This window comes from Sus scrofa, chromosome 15, assembly GCF_054392235.1.
Source record: "Sus scrofa isolate SSC_HxYL_T2T_F1_AM1 chromosome 15, Sscrofa_HxYL_maternal_Yorkshire_Landrace_v2.0, whole genome shotgun sequence".
NCBI lineage: Eukaryota > Metazoa > Chordata > Mammalia > Artiodactyla > Suidae > Sus > Sus scrofa.
Genome location: NC_139397.1, coordinates 98,417,256 through 98,434,330, shown reverse-complemented (window position 1 = coordinate 98,434,330; position 17,075 = coordinate 98,417,256). Strand labels below are relative to the sequence as shown.

At 39.4% G+C, this 17,075-nt stretch overlaps 1 protein-coding gene across 27 annotated transcripts in view; it reads right to left on the bottom strand.

The window, feature by feature from the left end:
- The window catches only part of OSBPL6 (oxysterol binding protein like 6), a 229,857-nt gene that overhangs the window by 18,384 nt on the left and 194,398 nt on the right, over positions 1–17,075 (bottom strand). For 12 of the 27 annotated variants that reach the window (XM_003483690.5, XM_084999933.1, XM_084999935.1 and 9 more), the window contains 4 exons: positions 16,664–16,829; positions 13,835–13,968; positions 5,175–5,282; positions 3,397–3,534 (listed from right to left, as the gene is read on the bottom strand). In XM_003483690.5, the coding sequence (XP_003483738.2) occupies positions 3,397–3,534; positions 5,175–5,282; positions 13,835–13,968; positions 16,664–16,829 (546 nt within the window). Of the gene's footprint in view, positions 1–3,396; positions 3,535–5,174; positions 5,283–13,016; positions 13,041–13,834; positions 13,969–16,663; positions 17,064–17,075 lie in introns of all 27 variants that reach the window. The other 15 variants (XM_021075884.2, XM_084999932.1, XM_084999939.1 and 12 more) reach the window with 3 other exon arrangements.

Below are 17,075 nucleotides of genomic sequence, written 5' to 3'. Positions count from 1 at the left end.
TTAATATATATTTGTTTTCTTCTCCATGGTCAAGAAGTCCTAGAGCCAAATATTTCTCTTTAAGATGTTAAGGATTCCAAAGAGTTCGGGGAGTGTTTTTTCTAAATGTACCAGGCATGCAGTATTGCAGAAACAAATTTTAAAATAGAGGCAAGGAAGATCATTCTAGAACCAAGAAGAGCATTTTTTAGAAGAGGCTGCACATTCACTAAGGGAAGCATATTGGGAGACAGCACAGAAACAGGATTTTTCTCTCAGTCATGGAAAAATGTTAATATAAGGCAGAAAAGGCTCAGATGGCTCTCTGATTAATCACATGTTAAGGTGCTCTTAGCATTCCCTTCTTCCTTCATTCAGTTGGCAAATATTTATTGAGTTCCTCAGTAGGACTGTTCTAGTGCTGGGGACCGAGTGGTAGAATTGCAGCCCTAACTCTGGTGTGGGAGACACACAACAAACATATGAAACATCTATGTTGTTAGAGAGTGATAAGCATGAACTCAGGAAGAGGCATATGAAAGGTCGGGGATGAGGAGGAAACGGTAGCTGTCCGAGGTCGAGAGGGCAGCCGGGGTAGGTTTCTCGGAAGGGGACTTTTGAACAGACTAAAGTGAGTGAGCGATTTGAACACGTGCACCAACCAGGATGGACGGTAAGTGCAAAGGCCCACCTTGCAGCTGCTACTAGGATTCTCACACCTACAGTAAACCAACCAGCTGGGCTTGCTGAGTCTGTTCTAAGGAGACAGGAAGAGCCTCTCATTACAAGGGAACTCATTTCATCACAAGGGGACTTAGACACTTGTGCAGATGAAGTTGCTTCAGTACCAAAGATCTAGTCGAAGGGGAAGAGCAACCTTGGGAACATTGAGGTGTCGGTTAGTTGGGTTTAACTCTTGGTCCAGCCTCTTCAAATACTTAAGAAAGAGTGTCGTGATAAAGGGAGGAGACAAGTAAGAAGAGTCATTTTATGAAAACCTGTTAAGATACAGTCACAAGGAATGAGTGTATAGTTTAGCACTTTCCAGTTTGGATTGTAGGAGAGTGTCACTCTCCTGGCTTCAGCAAAGGACAGGTGTTGTCTTTAACAAGGTGACAACTCCAGGAAGCACTCCGTTGGCTTCTGGAAGGTTCCAGAAGAACAGAGGTTATAAGATGCTGCAGCTTAGAGCGGAGATCAGATGATGGGTTTCTGTATGATAGGTACGGAGTTTAGATTGCTACCCTAAGGACAGTGGGGGACGAGGGGCAAGTTCACTTACCTCCATTTGCATTTTGGAAAGATTAATCAGGCTTCCCAAATAGATTCAAGGGGGCAAGAAGGGAGGCGGGAACACTACTTTGGAGATTGATAGGGTATTTTAGCTGGGGAGCTGATGGTGGATTGAATTGGAGTGGCAGCAGTGAAGCTACGGGAAAATGTAGGTATCTGAGAGCATTTGGGTGACAGAAATGAGTGAATTCCCTGAGTAAATCAAGGTGGGCGGCTGGGTGGTAGGAAGGGAGAGGAGTGGAGGGAATGCTGAAGAAACAGATATCTGATATGAACACTTGGATAGAAAAGCACTTAGATAAGCAATATGAGACATATGGGTAAGCTTGTATTTTTTCCGTGTGTGTGTGTGTGTGTGTGTGTGTGTGTAAGGGGGTTGTTGGTTAATTCATCTGGACAGGTTGAATCAGAGGTCCTTTGGAGCACCCTGGTGGCCATGTCTCAGAGGCAGGTGGTTGGATGGATCCTGAGCTGATGATTCCTGCTCTCTCTTCAGACCTGCTTTCTCCTTAACTGACACATCCAAAAGGCTGCCAGATCACTCCCCTGAGAGGTCTGATAAAGTGAATGTATCATCCCCACGCCCCTCTGCCCTCCACCACCTTGCTCCTTCCTCTTGCCTGGACTCACACAATAACCTGTTTCACAGCCTCTTCATCTCTCGGCTGCCAGTGGCTGCAAGTGGCAACTGGTTGCTCAGTCAGGTGTGCCTCCCAGAAACTTAGAAATAGGGACATTAGGTTGCTCTCAGGGAGGTACACTATAAAGTCATCAGACGACAGGTCAAAGCCCAGAGAATGTACAGTCAAGTTTGTCTGAATGAATAAGGACAAAGACCTGGTTGGCAACGAGAGCCCAGAAAAGGGAGAGTCAGAAAAGAAAATGCTGGGAGCATGTCTCCAGCATGGTGGTCCCTGGCGGTGTGGAGACTGGCTCACAGACAAAATTCCCCACCCATGTAGCAGGGTATCCCTATGATGGAGATGAAAGTTTGGAGCTATTACATCCTGGTCCTGCCAGCCTTAAACTCACTCAACCCACTTCTCCAGTCTCATTCTTTCCTTGCTCACCAAACAACCTCCTGGCTTGAATTAGGCTTCCCAGGCAGACTTGCCCACAGGGGAAGAGACACAATCAGCAAGCATGATTGTTTTGTCCATCTGATAACAACAGTTATCACTATGAATAATTAAACCAGTTCTCCAGCTTGTGAATGGGCCTCTCTCTGAATGTGTTAATGTATAACTTGGAATCTGAGAGGCAGAGGCCTAACTCGGTGTGGTAATAAATTCAGATCAAGAATTTTATTTTACCTTTTCTACATTATAAAGTGATATATAAAGTGATATGTGTTCACGATTTCTTTCTGTTTTCCACTTATTTTGTTTCTAAAATTATTTAAAATTCCAAACATCCAAAAACAACTACTACTAATTGTCAGGATGTTTCCTTTCAATCCTTTTTCCATGCATATGGAAATAACATTAGCAACATTCATCTCCTTTTTGTAAAAATGCAGCACAGATTTGCAATCTCAAATGACAAAATTCTTATACAAGTGTGTGGGAAGGATTTTGGCTGCTTCTCCCATGCCAAAAAAAAAAAAGAAAAAAGAAAAAAAAATTCGAAGTGTACTTGAATAGCTTCAGTAAAAGAACTTCTGTAACCTGACCAAGGAAGAGATTGCTTGTTTCTAAGACCTTGCCAAGATTCACGAGCATGACAAGTAATCCAATAAGGCTCTTAGAATAGTGAGTGGTAACCTCCCAAACCCATAATTACCCAACTGGATATATGCTAGATGTTATCTTTCTAAGCTCAAATTCATGTCCCTGACAAAGATGTGTGTGTGTGTGTATGCACAAAACTGAATGGTAATTTTCTTATTCTCTTATTCTTCCCATATTTTATCAGTCTCCTTCTATAAAGAATTCTGTTATCAACTATTTGTTTACGCTAAAATATGAACTGTACCCGGAAAGTTAGAATAAACCTTGATTTTTGGCGTTGCTACTATTTGGACATCTTACTATGAGGTTTAAAAACAAAGTTCCACCGTCTTGCTTTCTTTAACCCAAACTCATGGTCAGCAGCAGTTGGGGCTGACACATCAAGGAACCTTACTTCATTCTCTGAGGAACTTGCAGAGAGGAGCACCTCCTGGGCATCGAAGAACTCAGAGACGGACTCTGACATGGAGAGGCGGCTCTCATTGGCTACTTGCTGCGACAGGGGGAGGCTGACATGGATTTGCTCACCAGCCTACAGAAGAGAAAAGCACATGGTATAATTGTTTTCCCCGGTGAGAATAACTATTTGTTCAATATTTGTACCAGCCAGATTTCTAGAAGAACTCCCACCATATGTTAAAAGAGTGGTGACCATAAGTAATTTTCATTGGCAACTGAGTAATGACTACTACATAAGTTTCCTTCCATGTGCCTAAAGAATCCAAAAGGTGCAGCTGGAAAGTGAGTGGATTTTAAGTCTCTGCTCAATTGATATTAAGCAGAATGTAACAGGTTAAGCCCCCATCAAACCCTGAATTAACTGTGGAAACAAGTTCATTATCATAAGCTTAGGCTTGTCATTACCAGTTATATTCTAACTCGTATACTACACCTCAAGAGTATTTGTAGAAACCACTGGAGATGTGCTAAAGAAATATTCTTCCAGACTAATTTTTGAGACAGAATATATAACAGTCATTTTGCGATTTGATCATGAAGCTTAGCCAATAAAACCTAGGATTGGAGTATTAAACCTTATTTCAAACTACTTTAATGCAGTAAATGATAATTATTGTTTTCAAGGAAGCCATTTAAGTTTCAGTCAGAAAAATATGTCAAAGAACTATAAAATATATATTTTAGTACACATTTCAGGTTGAAAAGAAGATTCAAACTGAGACTGTTGGCTGTTTTTTGAATGTTTTAGAAATAATTCTGGATTCTGGGCAGTTGAATGGGCTTAAATGTCATCAGAGATCATGGGACCCATGGAGGTGGATGGACACAGGGTGGGCAACTTACATCAAAGAGATGCTGTCTGGGGATGCCGTTTCCTAAGCATTAGATGGTAGGACCCTTACACCTGTAGATTTCTAGAAAAAAATGTATGTTTTGGGTGCAACTATGGCCTTAGGATTAAACTCTCACCTTGCTACATGAATTATTGTTGAAAAGTATAAATTCTTGTGGCTAAAAATAATAATTTTATAAAGAATTATAAACAGAACTACACACTCAAGTTCAGCTCATATACTGAATGTTCTCCTATCCCTTACCATTGCTTCAAAAATTTTCTGAAAAATGGAATAACAGTACCTACCTCAGAGAGCTGTTGGGAGTGTCAGATGAGATAACACATGTAAAGTGGGTTAGCATAATGCCAGGCATGTAGTAAGCATTCACTTGCCATGTGTTAGCTAGAAATTATTAGCATCATCGTAAGCAGTAGCTGCAGCAGCACTATTAGTACTGTCTTAGCAAGGTCAGGTGGCTTCTCTTTTAACTAGGACTTTTCAAACAAACCATAAGGAAACTTTTGTTTAGCACCTTCTCAACTAAAAGTATTTGTTTCAACATGTTATAAGCTACTGATGATAGTGACCATTTCAAAGGAAGACTGAGACAAAATTCACAAGCTAGAATATATATAAACTAGATATTCAGTGGCATCAGAGGAACACAGGAACAAATAAAAATGACAATTAATCACCCAGGATAAATGATGTCAACTCAGGTACATCCTTCACTCCAAAGAACACTGAACTGTCAGCAACACAAATATTTATGCAGGGAATTTTATTAGAAGTGAAAGAACTGTATACAAATAAATGTATACAGGAGGTTTAGATGCTTTAAAATAAGTACTTTACATCTATTAACAATGAGTCTTACCTCATCAGGGCTAGGAATAATATTTACACTGACAACCTGATCACAAATAATAGATTCTGAGTGTATTCTGTTCAACCGACTCCTTAGTTCAGCATTCTGGTTGAGTGCCTTAAAATAACAAAAACCACACATGTAATTTCAAATTATTAAACAAGCATAAAACAGAACAAGTGCACATGAGACAACATAGTCTATGATGCTCTTAGCTGTAACTTCTGAAGCCACCATAGGCCAGATCCTACTAGTCAGAAGGAAATAAATGGCTCATAATTAAGGTATTCATCGTTTGCAATATAAGACTACTGCTTGGTAGGTTAGTGGGTTGAAAGAGTTCACAGATTTCATAAAAATGATTCATGGCATTTTCTCTCTTTTAGAGTCAGGCCCATTACATCCAAGCCCAGTCTACCACCACATATATATCACATTTTATACCCTAGGATAAAAACTATTGATTCTTTTTATTTTTTCTTTTTATTTTTGGTTCTAGTTGCTAAAGTATGGGAGTTGTTTCAAAGCCAGATAATTATCTTTAAAATTATTTGGAAATGGAATGAACAATGAACTGGCTTTATATTTTATAGAGTTATATTTTAGTCTGGTAAAAGAAAATAGTTGTATTTTGACAGTACATTAAAACTAATTCAAGTGTAGACCAAAGGTGCCTTCACTGGACAGTGCAGACATTGACAAGCATATAAAGAACATATCACAGAAGGCAAACTAACTCCAAACTATCTGCTTCCCACGACTTTTGCCATGCCCTAAGTCGGCATCAATAAAACATCATCTGCTACACCCCAGTGTAGCGTGTATGGTGAAAAGAGCACAGCTTTACATAAGCATGGGCTCCCAAAATGGATGGAGGTACATGCATCACATTAGTGCATAGAAACCTGTTCCATATACGTAAGACACATGTAGCTAATGGGATTACATCAAGTCTCAAGTAAAAGACCTTTGGGAGGACAAAGCCCAGCAAAAAGCTGGACAGCTCCTTTCCTTCCCATTAAAACCAGCAATGAGAAGACAGAAGTGGATATTTCAGAGTGAATGATATGCGTCCAGACGTACTGAAGAGGGCACCTGCCCCAGGGAGTGAGGATTCAGCTTTTCTTCATAAGGAGCCAGTGACTACAGGAAACCGATGCATATACAAATGTAACATTATAACTGTAACTCTGTACCTATTAAAGCACTGGGGATAAATTACAAAGTGGCTAAACCTCACATTTGCATTGAGCAGTGGCATAGTCCTTGAGCATGGAGCTCAGAACAGCCTGGCCCCCGTCCCTTCAACCAGCTTTTGTGTTTTAAAAAGAAAACTGTTTTCTTGCAGCTCCTGGCTTTTGGTTAAAGCCTTTAGAACCAGTTTTTAAAACATGTGTCAAACAGAACACCCTTGGTCTTGTGGGCTGTCAAGTATCAATGGACTAAAGATGGACACAGACCCTACAGTCATTATGTTTGCAGGGAGAAGCAAATGTGTGTCCAGTTCTCTGAGAAAACCGGGACATGTTAGTGAGAAAAAAAAGGTGATTACTTTTTTAGTAAATATACCATGTGCTTCCTAATACCTTTGTATTCTGCAAAAGTGCTCAGAATCATTTTTCTTGGAGCAAAATCTCAAATGCTTAAAATATATATATCCCTTCTATCCTTTGTGGCTACTTTACATATGCTTATTTGTTCTTTCATCATTTCTCTGTCCACAAAATACTGAAAGTCATCTTCATTACTGAAACCAGGTATATTCTGTTGTCTAGGAAGAAGGAGGCCTTGTTGTAGGTTGTTTGATGGTTTTAATTGCAGGATGACAGTCATCAACCTCAGAGTTTCACACAAACCTCAATTGAGGGTTCCTCCAAAGTGACTGCACCTTCTGATGCCACTGGAACAGAGTTAACAAAACAACCCCACAAAGACTCAAGGGCAAGGGTAAGTAGTGTTTTTTCCTCAGGGTGGGAGTTTTAAAATCAGTTTTCCATTTATAAAGAAACCTATAGAATTGTTTGCTTTGGATATTAAAGACAGCTAATTCTCATTTAAGCTCTCATCTCATCCAATATTCACTAAATGTGATCCTGCCTACAGGTGTGTATGAAGGTGCACAAGGTGGCCTCTAGCGGATAATAGGAAATGAGTTGACAATTAAAGGACTATTGTATTAATAATATATATGTATATATGCAGTGGTAGAAACATTGTTACATAGCACGGAAAAGCATGGAAATAAATACTATTCCAACTCTGACAACCCCCAGGGTAAAAAGTGGAAGCAGACAAGGAGCATGCAATGGCTCGTTTCTGTGCACCTTGCCAGGGCGGCTCCTCCTTTTGCCTTGATCACACAGGCTGTTTTGGAAGTTGGCTACAAGTGAGCACCATGAGCTTGTGTGGGGTAGTGCCCCCAGGGAGCGCTCTGGACCACATCTGTTATTTCCCTCCCTGAGGCTCAACTATTTTCTCTGTAATGATATCATGGAAACGGCTTTGGGAACACTGAGGAATATGGGTATTTTCAGTGGAATGACACTATTAGTGGTAATTAACATAGGAGAGCCCAGCGCATGGCAGAAACAATGTGCGGAATGCACCCAAGGAGCCTGTAGAGTGAAGCAGGGAAAAGGAGGCACATCGCCAGGCACTTGAACCAGCAAGAAAAGCCATGGAAACTTGTAAGTAATAACATTGCTCTATTAGTGGCCTAGGGGGCCAAGGCTTAACAGGCAGGAAGCACCCTGGGGCTCAGGAGCCCTGCCTAGATTCTTTAGTAAGTCTCACTATTTGCTTCCATGAGTGAGCTCAGAGCCCACTACAAACTCTCTGCAAACTATCCTCATGTCCCCAAACCTCATGTCCCTCACACACATGCAAGTGTCACGCAGCCACACATCAGTCCCGACCAAGCTATAAAAGAAGTTACCATTTTGAAGTTCTAGCCAGCACTAATTGCGCCCCAATCCTCACCTCCTTGGCTAAGAATTTACCTTAGACTGGGTGGGACTCTGGCATAACATATACATATTACTGAATGGAACTGCGGGTTCTGGGAAGGAAACACAGAAGCCTGGTGGCTGGAGAAGGATATGAAATATATGGCAAGATGGAACTATCGGAAGACTTAAACTCTTTAGATAAAAGCAAAACTGGTTCAAAAGGGGTGAGAAGATGTGTACGAAAATGGTGAAAGCTAGAGCTATCAAGAACCAAATCCTGGATAGCTCTTAAAAAGGACCTCTTTTTTTAAAAAAAATTTTTAAATAAACAAATTCTATTATAGTGCATTTGGAAAATGAAAAAAGTAGAAAAATATTTTTAAAAATTCATACCTTAATACTTAACCAACCAATTTTTGGTGGCTTGGTATATTTCTTTCAAGGTTTTTTTCCCTATGGATTTTTCACATTATTTAACGGGAACATACTTTACATCCTGTTTTTCACTTATTCTTTGCATATAGATATATACGATGTTGCAAACTCTTCAGAAATGTGATTTTAAAAATCGCAAACTAAGTGGTTATTTTCTACTCTTGGGCACTTATGCTGTTATTGAATTTTACTAGAATAAAAAATGTTGCCATAAATGATGATGTATGTGCTGGTTTTCTACATTCAGCATTAGTCCCTTAGACGACATATATCAGCCATGGACCAAAGGGTCAAAGAATGAAATGTTTTTAAGGCTTTTAATAAATATTGCCAAATTATCCAAAATGACATCAATGTGGAGATCCTGGATAGCTAAAAAAAGACATAAAGGATTCTATGGAGAATATCTTCAAACACAAAAATTTGGCCAAGTCTCAGGGAACTGTGAAATTTAGGAACAAAATATACTTAAAACTTTTATCCCAACACAGAATATTTATTTATTCATTTATCTATCTATCTATCTATCTATCTATCTATCTATCCATCCATCCATCCATCTATCTATCTATTTGGTATTTTTAGGGCCACACCCGCAGCATATGGGGGTTCTCAGGTAGGGGTTGAATCAGAGCTGTAGCCGCTGGCCTACTCCACAGCCACAGCAATGCCAGATCTGAGCCACATCTGAGACCTACACCACAGCTCATGGCAACACTGGATCCTTAACCCACTGAGCAAGGCCAGAGATCGAACCTGCATCCTCTGGATATTAGTCAGATTTGTTTCCGCTAAGCAATGACAGGAACTCCCCAGAACATTTATTTTGGATGTATAAAATGTAGACAGGATGGTAAGAACTATGACTGGGATTTTAATTATGCTGCTGTGTGCCTTAAGCCAATGTTTTGCTTACATTCCCATATATACAACATTTCAAGGGGCACCATCCCTCAATATTAACACCTCTGAAGCACTGGTCATTTAACTGACAATATTTTTCTTTCTTAGGAGTGTGCAGAATGAGGGCACATCTAACACTTGCTGCCATATTGATTTAATGACATACAGTAATTCCAATGGAGTACAAGGGTCATATTCTGCTGCTGACATTTGTATGGACCCAACACCTCATGCATACAGTACAAGCTGTACACAAACTCTGGAGCCAGAAATCAAACTAGTAACAGTGGAGTTCCTGTCATGGCTCAGTGGAAATAAATCTGACTAGCATTCATGAGGCCGCAGGTTCCATCCCTGGCCTTGCTCAGTAGGTTAAGGATCTGGCGTTGCTGTGAACTGTGGTGAAGGTTGAAAATGTGGCTCAGATTCCATGTTACTGGGGCTGTGGTGTAGGCCAGTGGCTACAGATCCAATTCAACACTTATCCAATTCGACCCCTAGCCGGGGAACCTCCATATGCCGTGAGTGTGGCCCTAAAATGATAAAAACAAAAAACAAACCCCCTAAAAACCCCCAAAAACAAAAAACTCTAGTAACAGTGACAAAGTGTAATGTATTGAAGACAGACTCAAGGTGAATCTTTTATTATAGTAATCTAGGGGGCTGAGTTTACCTTAGTGCCCCTCTCTCTCTCTCTCTCTCTATATATATATATATGTATACTATGTGATTTTGGTGTTCAGGATACTACATGAAATTACAGCTGATATGAAATAAAGTCATTTATAAAGGGATAGATGCCACATAAAATACCTTGTCCTCAGGTGGGAATCCAACATCTATGCTGCCTTTTGGGTGTAAAAGTTTACTTTTAAAGTTTTATGGAGTAAAATAACAAAATTATGTATGTCTTTGTATACACAGAGATCAGGGATGAAACATTACTTTAGAAGAGAAATTTGTTATTCTGTTCAGCCTTGCAAATTATTATATGCCCAAGGCAGGTAACAATTTATCCTGAGCATGTAGTGAAGAATGCTAATTTTATATATGTTATTTTGCTATGTGCCTACTAAAGGGATAGTGGAATCTGCCAAGTCGATATATTTAAAAGCATTATTGAAAAGCAGCATTTTAATCATTAGACATATATCAAATAGGACTTAACATCAAATTAAAAAATGTTAGACTAGGAGTTCCTGTCATGGCACAGGGGAAACAAATCTAATTAGGAATCATGAGGTTGAGGGTTCAATCCCTGCCCTTGCTCAGTGGATTAAGGATCTGGCATTGCCGTGAGCTATGGTATAGATTGCAGATGCTGCTCTGATCCTGTGTTGCTGTGGCTGCAGTGTAGGACCACAGCTGCAGCTCTGATTCTACCCCTTGCCTGGGAACTTCCATATATATGCCATGGGTGCAGCCCTGAAAAGCAAAATAAATAAATAAATAAAAATAAATAAAAATGTTAGACTAATCTAAGAAGTTATTTAACCATAGTTCTCCCTCCTTCTCTTTCTTGGGGGAGACTTGGCTTGGTAACTGTTCATTAAAGAAATAGCTGGAGTTAAACCTGTGGCGCAGTGGGTTAAGGATCTGGTGTTGTCACTTCAGCGGCTAGGGTCACTGCTCTAGCATAGGTTCAATCCCTGGCCCAGGGATTTCCACATGCCATGGGCACAGCCAAAAAAAAAAAAAAAAAAAAAAAAAATCCTACTTCAATGTGAAGTTATATTTTATATAAAAAGATACTCAGAACAGCTGTCTCAGTGTACTCAAGCTATTGCATATCTTGTTAAATCCTAAGTGTGATATTTAAAGAGGCACAATGAAAATTATAGTTAGTCAAACATAATGGTTCCATTACTTAATTGTTTCCCATCTTCAATGTCCCCTTATCTGCTACTTCCTTCCCTTCATGATATAAACATACTGAGATGACTGCCATATTCCAAGGCTGACTTTTAGCTCATATATCATTTGCTGCTAAGTCAGATCCTGTTAACCTTTTCCTTCTTGAGATTATCAGACCTTAATCTCAATCATCATCACAAATTTGTCAGTTGTTTCCTCTGGGTTTCCATCAAAGGATCCTCTCTCTCTCTATTTTTTTTATTTTATTTTAAAGTTTGACTTTTAAATACTAACATTCTCTATGGCAGCACCACTGACCTCTTTTATTCTGATTGAAAACACAACTTATCAACATCTATAAAATCACCAATATTCTGGGGTACCCACATCTTTCTCTCTAGCTAAGGCCTCTCTCCTGAGCCCTAGAGCTCAGGAGGATACAACCTGCCAATGGGAAGGTATGTATAGACACAAGCATATGAACATAGCTAAACTGCTCTGATAACACAGAACTGGAAGCAATGAACTCTCTACTGGATAAGGATAACTATCTTTATGGCTCCAAATTATGTTCACATGTTTTTGGTTAAACAAACAAAATATAACAGTCAAAAAACAACAAAAATTGATTGAGGTTCTAAGTCTAGATGCAAATAAATACGTTTAGACAAGAGAAGGAAATAGTTAACCTAAAGCATGCACAGGTGATGTGGTTTCACTTTTAGCAGGTTAGTAATATCTGCTGCTGGTGGATCAAGGACCGATTTTTTCACGAAGCCTAATTTCTTGCTCTGCTCACGTGCAGGGAGCTCTCATTTCTCTGAACACCAGAGCCCTGGAAATCCGCACTACCCATGTGCTGCTCAGAATGGACTACATTGTGGTCCATTTAACTATTTCCTGAGTAAATACCTCTCATTTCACTAGTCAGAGCATGAGCTTCCTGGGAACGTGGCCAGGGCTACTTTTATCTTGGGGTCCTATAGCTTGCGCTACACCTAACATATAGGAGTTGAGTGAAACACAATGAATACATGAATGAACAAATGAAAATTTCTCTTCCTCATCATTTCTAATCTCCCCTCATCTCCCAAACCTACACCTGTTTACCATTCTCTGTCATGTCAACAAGCAAATACAAGCAAGCCAGCCAGAAACGAGCACATTTTCTTATTTGTCTTAAGACAAGCTCATCTCATACCATGAAGCCTCCAGTCATTAAATACATCTGCAGAAAACACTGTACCGTATGGGGGACAAGAGTGTATTCAACATGTTTACAGCATGACCTGTGCATGATTACTAACCATTATTTCTGATTCATGATCCTTTCAGGATTATGATTCGGAAGATCTATTAACATGGACTAAGTATTCAACAGATACATGACAGAACAGCCCAGGGCAAACCATCACAGCGTGCTTGTGAAGGATACCCTCCGCAGACTGGCACACAGGTGCTGCTTTGAAGGCTCAGGTTCTCCAGTCCCCCTAGCTTTGCACTGGAAGCAGCATATGCACCTCAACTGACAGTGTTTGATGGCAAACAGCAGAAAGTGTGGTCCAGAGAACAGCAGTCAGTAACATGAACTTAACATTGAAAATAAGCTGACAGTTCAGGTACATAAAACAGGGTGAGACAGTTTAAGTCTAAATTTCAGGGACGGGGAAACTATTCAAGCAGGAACTGATCCACATGGAAAACCACTTACCCAGGATTTGCTCGCTCCTTCGCTCTGATCCAAGGCACCAGGAAGTGAACAATATTTTATATAAACACCGAGTTCTCACACAAAATCAATAACAACATTGAATTCTCAAAGGACTTTTTAGAGGTACATTTATAGATGAAATGAAGAAAATATTTCAGAGGCAGTGCTCGTGTAAGAAATCCTAAATGCAGTTTTAAAGGATTTTTATCATAAATTTCAGCCTTGAAAAACATAGGGATTTGATTAGCATTAATAAGATCAATATAATATATATTTAACACTATATATTATAGTGTAAAATATATACTGAAATATGAGTCCAGCTTCAGGGAGCATAACTTGGACAGGAAGAATATCCTAATGGTGTAAATCAAAAAAGGACAAAACAGGTAATAGCAAGCAGTAATTTTCAACAGATTAAAACATATGGGGGAAAAAATAGTAAGTGTGGAAGATCTGATAGATTTTGTATCCTTGATGTTGGACTGAATATATTCTGGAATGCAGTTTAGATGCTTATGTAAATCATGAATAAATGCATTTTTTTTTTTTTTTAAAACCAGGGACCGCCTTACAATGACCACAGAGAGGCATTAAAAGTATTCAGTCAGCCAAAACAGCAATTATGTTTGCAAGCAAGTTTGGTTGATTTTCTTACCTTCATATTCTGGGGAAGAAAAGTAATAAAATTGAATAATGACACTGCAATATCTTAGGAGAATTTCAGATGCCATCCCCATGATGGATGGCCTCTGCCTCCATCTTTGGCTTATAGGGTTAGGACTGTGTCTCGGGAGTGAAACAAACACTTCATTTACCTGAGACAGTGACTGTCGGAGCCGTGCCATCTGCGTGCTATGGCCTTTATTGTGATCCTGCTCAGAAACCATCTGCTTAAGCTTTTCCTTCTCTATAGCTATGCTATTAAATGCAGACTTCAAAAGAGAATGCACTGGGTGGGGAGAAAAGTAAGAAATAAAGATCAAATGGATCTGCAAAGACTATACAAAATTATAAACGTCTCAGCACTTTAACTCATGCAAAGATATTTTCTGGAAAGGTTATGTTACAGTTAATTAAAAGTCGGCCTTACGATGGAATCCATAATAAAAACTACACACAAAACAAATATGGTGGAGTTCCCGTGATGGCTCGGTGGGTTAAGAAACCAACATAGTATCCCTGGGGATAGGAGTTTGATTCCTGGCCTCGCTCAGTGGGTTAAGGATCTGGCGTGGCCACAAGCTGCAGCGTAGGTCACAGATGTGGCCCAGATCTGCTGTTGCCGTGGTTGTGGCCCAGGCTGCCAGCTGTAGCTCTGATTTGATCCCTGGCCTGGAAACTTCCATATGCCACAGGTGTGGCCCTAAAAAGAAAAAACAAAACAAAACAAACAAACCAAATATGGTAATGGTTATTAATCAAGAGAAAAGTTTTAGCATTTCATACCAGACAAGGCAACAAAGACGAGAAGCAGCATATACAATATCAATTTTATTTTTTATTTTATTATTATTTTTTTAATAGTTAATTTCAATATTTAGAAACTAACCTACATACAATTCCTAGAAGGAAAAAGGAGTAAGTTTTACCCTGCCATGGTTGATGACAATATTTGAGCCGTTCTGTGTACAATGAAGCCTCATGCAAATCATTTAGAACTATTCAAAAATTATTTCTGCGAAGCGTGGATCCCCAAAAAGAGCACTTTTATGAGTTCTGCCAATAGAAATCAGACAGCTGTTTTAGAAGTTCTAACTAGTTCTCTTAGGGGTAGGAAATGATTTGGTCTTAAGAACAGCACTTGCATTACTTCTAAGCCCAGAATATCATGATATCAGAAGTGCTTTCAGAGTATAGACTTCCAGTTATATGATGAGTAAGTTCTGGGGATCCAATTGTACAGTATGGTGGTTAGAGTTAATGGTATTGTATTACATACTTGACAATTGCCAAGAGAGTAGATCTTAAATGTTCTCACCACGAAAAAGACAGGGTAATTATGTGACATGATGGATGTGTTTGTTATCTCTATGGTGGTAATTATTTTGCAGCATATGAGGACATCAATCAACATGTGTACCTTACATTTACACAATGTTACATATCATTTACATCTCAACAAAGCTGGAAATAAAATAAAACAAAATAAAGGCAACAATAAAAACAACCTCCACCCTCACTTCTGCATACCTAACAACATACACTGGTAAAATCCAAGGCGGTCTTTAATTTTGAAACACACGTTTGAATTTCCAACTTTTATCTTCACAATAACAGTGTCTATAAAATGTAGTCTTCTAAAGTAAAGATATCCTTATAAGAGAAAGGATATTTTTAAAGGAAGTGAAAAAACTGAGCACAAAAAATTTAGCCTGAATTAAAGGGGGAAAATGGTGGGATTCCAAGGGCCTCAGAATCTGTTGATTTATGTGCTACATTCTAATTGCCATCAATTTTAAGGCAATAACTCGGTGGCTGAAATACATTAACCCCACCAGCAGCTCTAAAAGTGGACTCTAGCTCATTTCAAAATCCATAATTCTTCCTAAAGAGTTGATGTAATAGTCATAGAAAAGCTCCTTTTTTTCCCACTGCAGTTGAAAAGAAAATATGTTGTTTCAACAGAGGCTTTAAAATGCTGTTGAAACTTGGATTTCCTGAAAGCCTCAGGATTGCAAGCAAATACACAAAGCTTTCCTGGGGCTACCTTCACATTTATCCATCTTCCTTTAGCAGCTATTTTTAGCAGCTATATTTAATTCATACATTTGTCTCATTCTACCTGCATTATTAGTAAAACTTACTGGCTTTCCGGGGCATATATCTATAATTATATAAACAAAATAACATTGTTCTAGTGTAATGACATAATTAGCATTCAGCTAGGAAATGTAATAAAAATGTACAAGGAGTAAAATAGCAGGTGAAAGAGATGGTCTTACAGAATCTCAATTGAGAAATCTATAGAAAAAAAAGAGGTGGAAGATGATTTAGTTTAATTGTTTCAGGATTGTGGAATTAAAGTTTCTGAGAGTATGTCTTTGCTGATGGTTTGTCAGTATACATTTTTATTGACTTCAGCATTCCGAGTTCCCTCAGTGTAAAGCTCTTCTCTTCTTGAGTATTATGGGGGGTGGTACTTGAGATGTTCCATTTAATACACATTTTCAAGAATTTTTTTTTTTTTTTGGCTGAGCCTATAGCATGTGGAGGTTCCTAGGCCAGGGATCAAACTCATACCATAGCTATAACCAGAGCCATAGCAGTGACAACTCTGGATCCTTAACCCACTAAGCCACAAGGATACTTTCTCTGCCCAAACTACAACCTTATGTTAAGGATCTGCTGTTGTTACCGGCTCTGGTTACAGCTGTGGCATGGATCCAATCCCTGGCCTGGGAAGTTCCACATGCCACCCACATACACACAAAAACCCCCCAAAAACAACCCCTGTAACCTTATGATGTGTGTTCTCCCATGATGCAGGCATCATATCCCACTGTGTTTTGTCTATAGAACTTCAGTAAGTATATAAACCATTTGACCTTTTTACCATGACCACCCAGACATGGGTAAGAGAGTAAATGGCAACTTCTTATCAAAGAAGAGAGTGTGTCTGAAGGGCACGTTATGTTTGTTGTTACCTTTCTGTGCAATTAGACAAAATTCTTCTTGAAGCTTTGTGTAATCCGTTGAACTTTCCAGAGGGTCTGTAAGGTGGCTAGGGGGAGTCTGAAATTCAATATCTGCACAAAGGTTGGGGTTGGAAGAATGCAAGCGAACCGGGGACATGGTAGCACTGAAAGGAACCTGAAAGGGGAGGCCACAAATTATTAACGAGCAACAGCACGCTGTTCCACATTCTCTTACACAGTAAAGAGCTCTTCCATTCTCCCAAACAATAGATTCCTCTCTGGTGACACATGTGGAGACAGCACTCATTTATTTTGCAGGTGGTTGGGAGTAGGAAGGAGTCGCATTTCCCGTAGCTGATTCGGTACTGCCACTGACTCACTGGCTTTTCACTGTCACAGGGAGAGATGACTGCAGCAATGA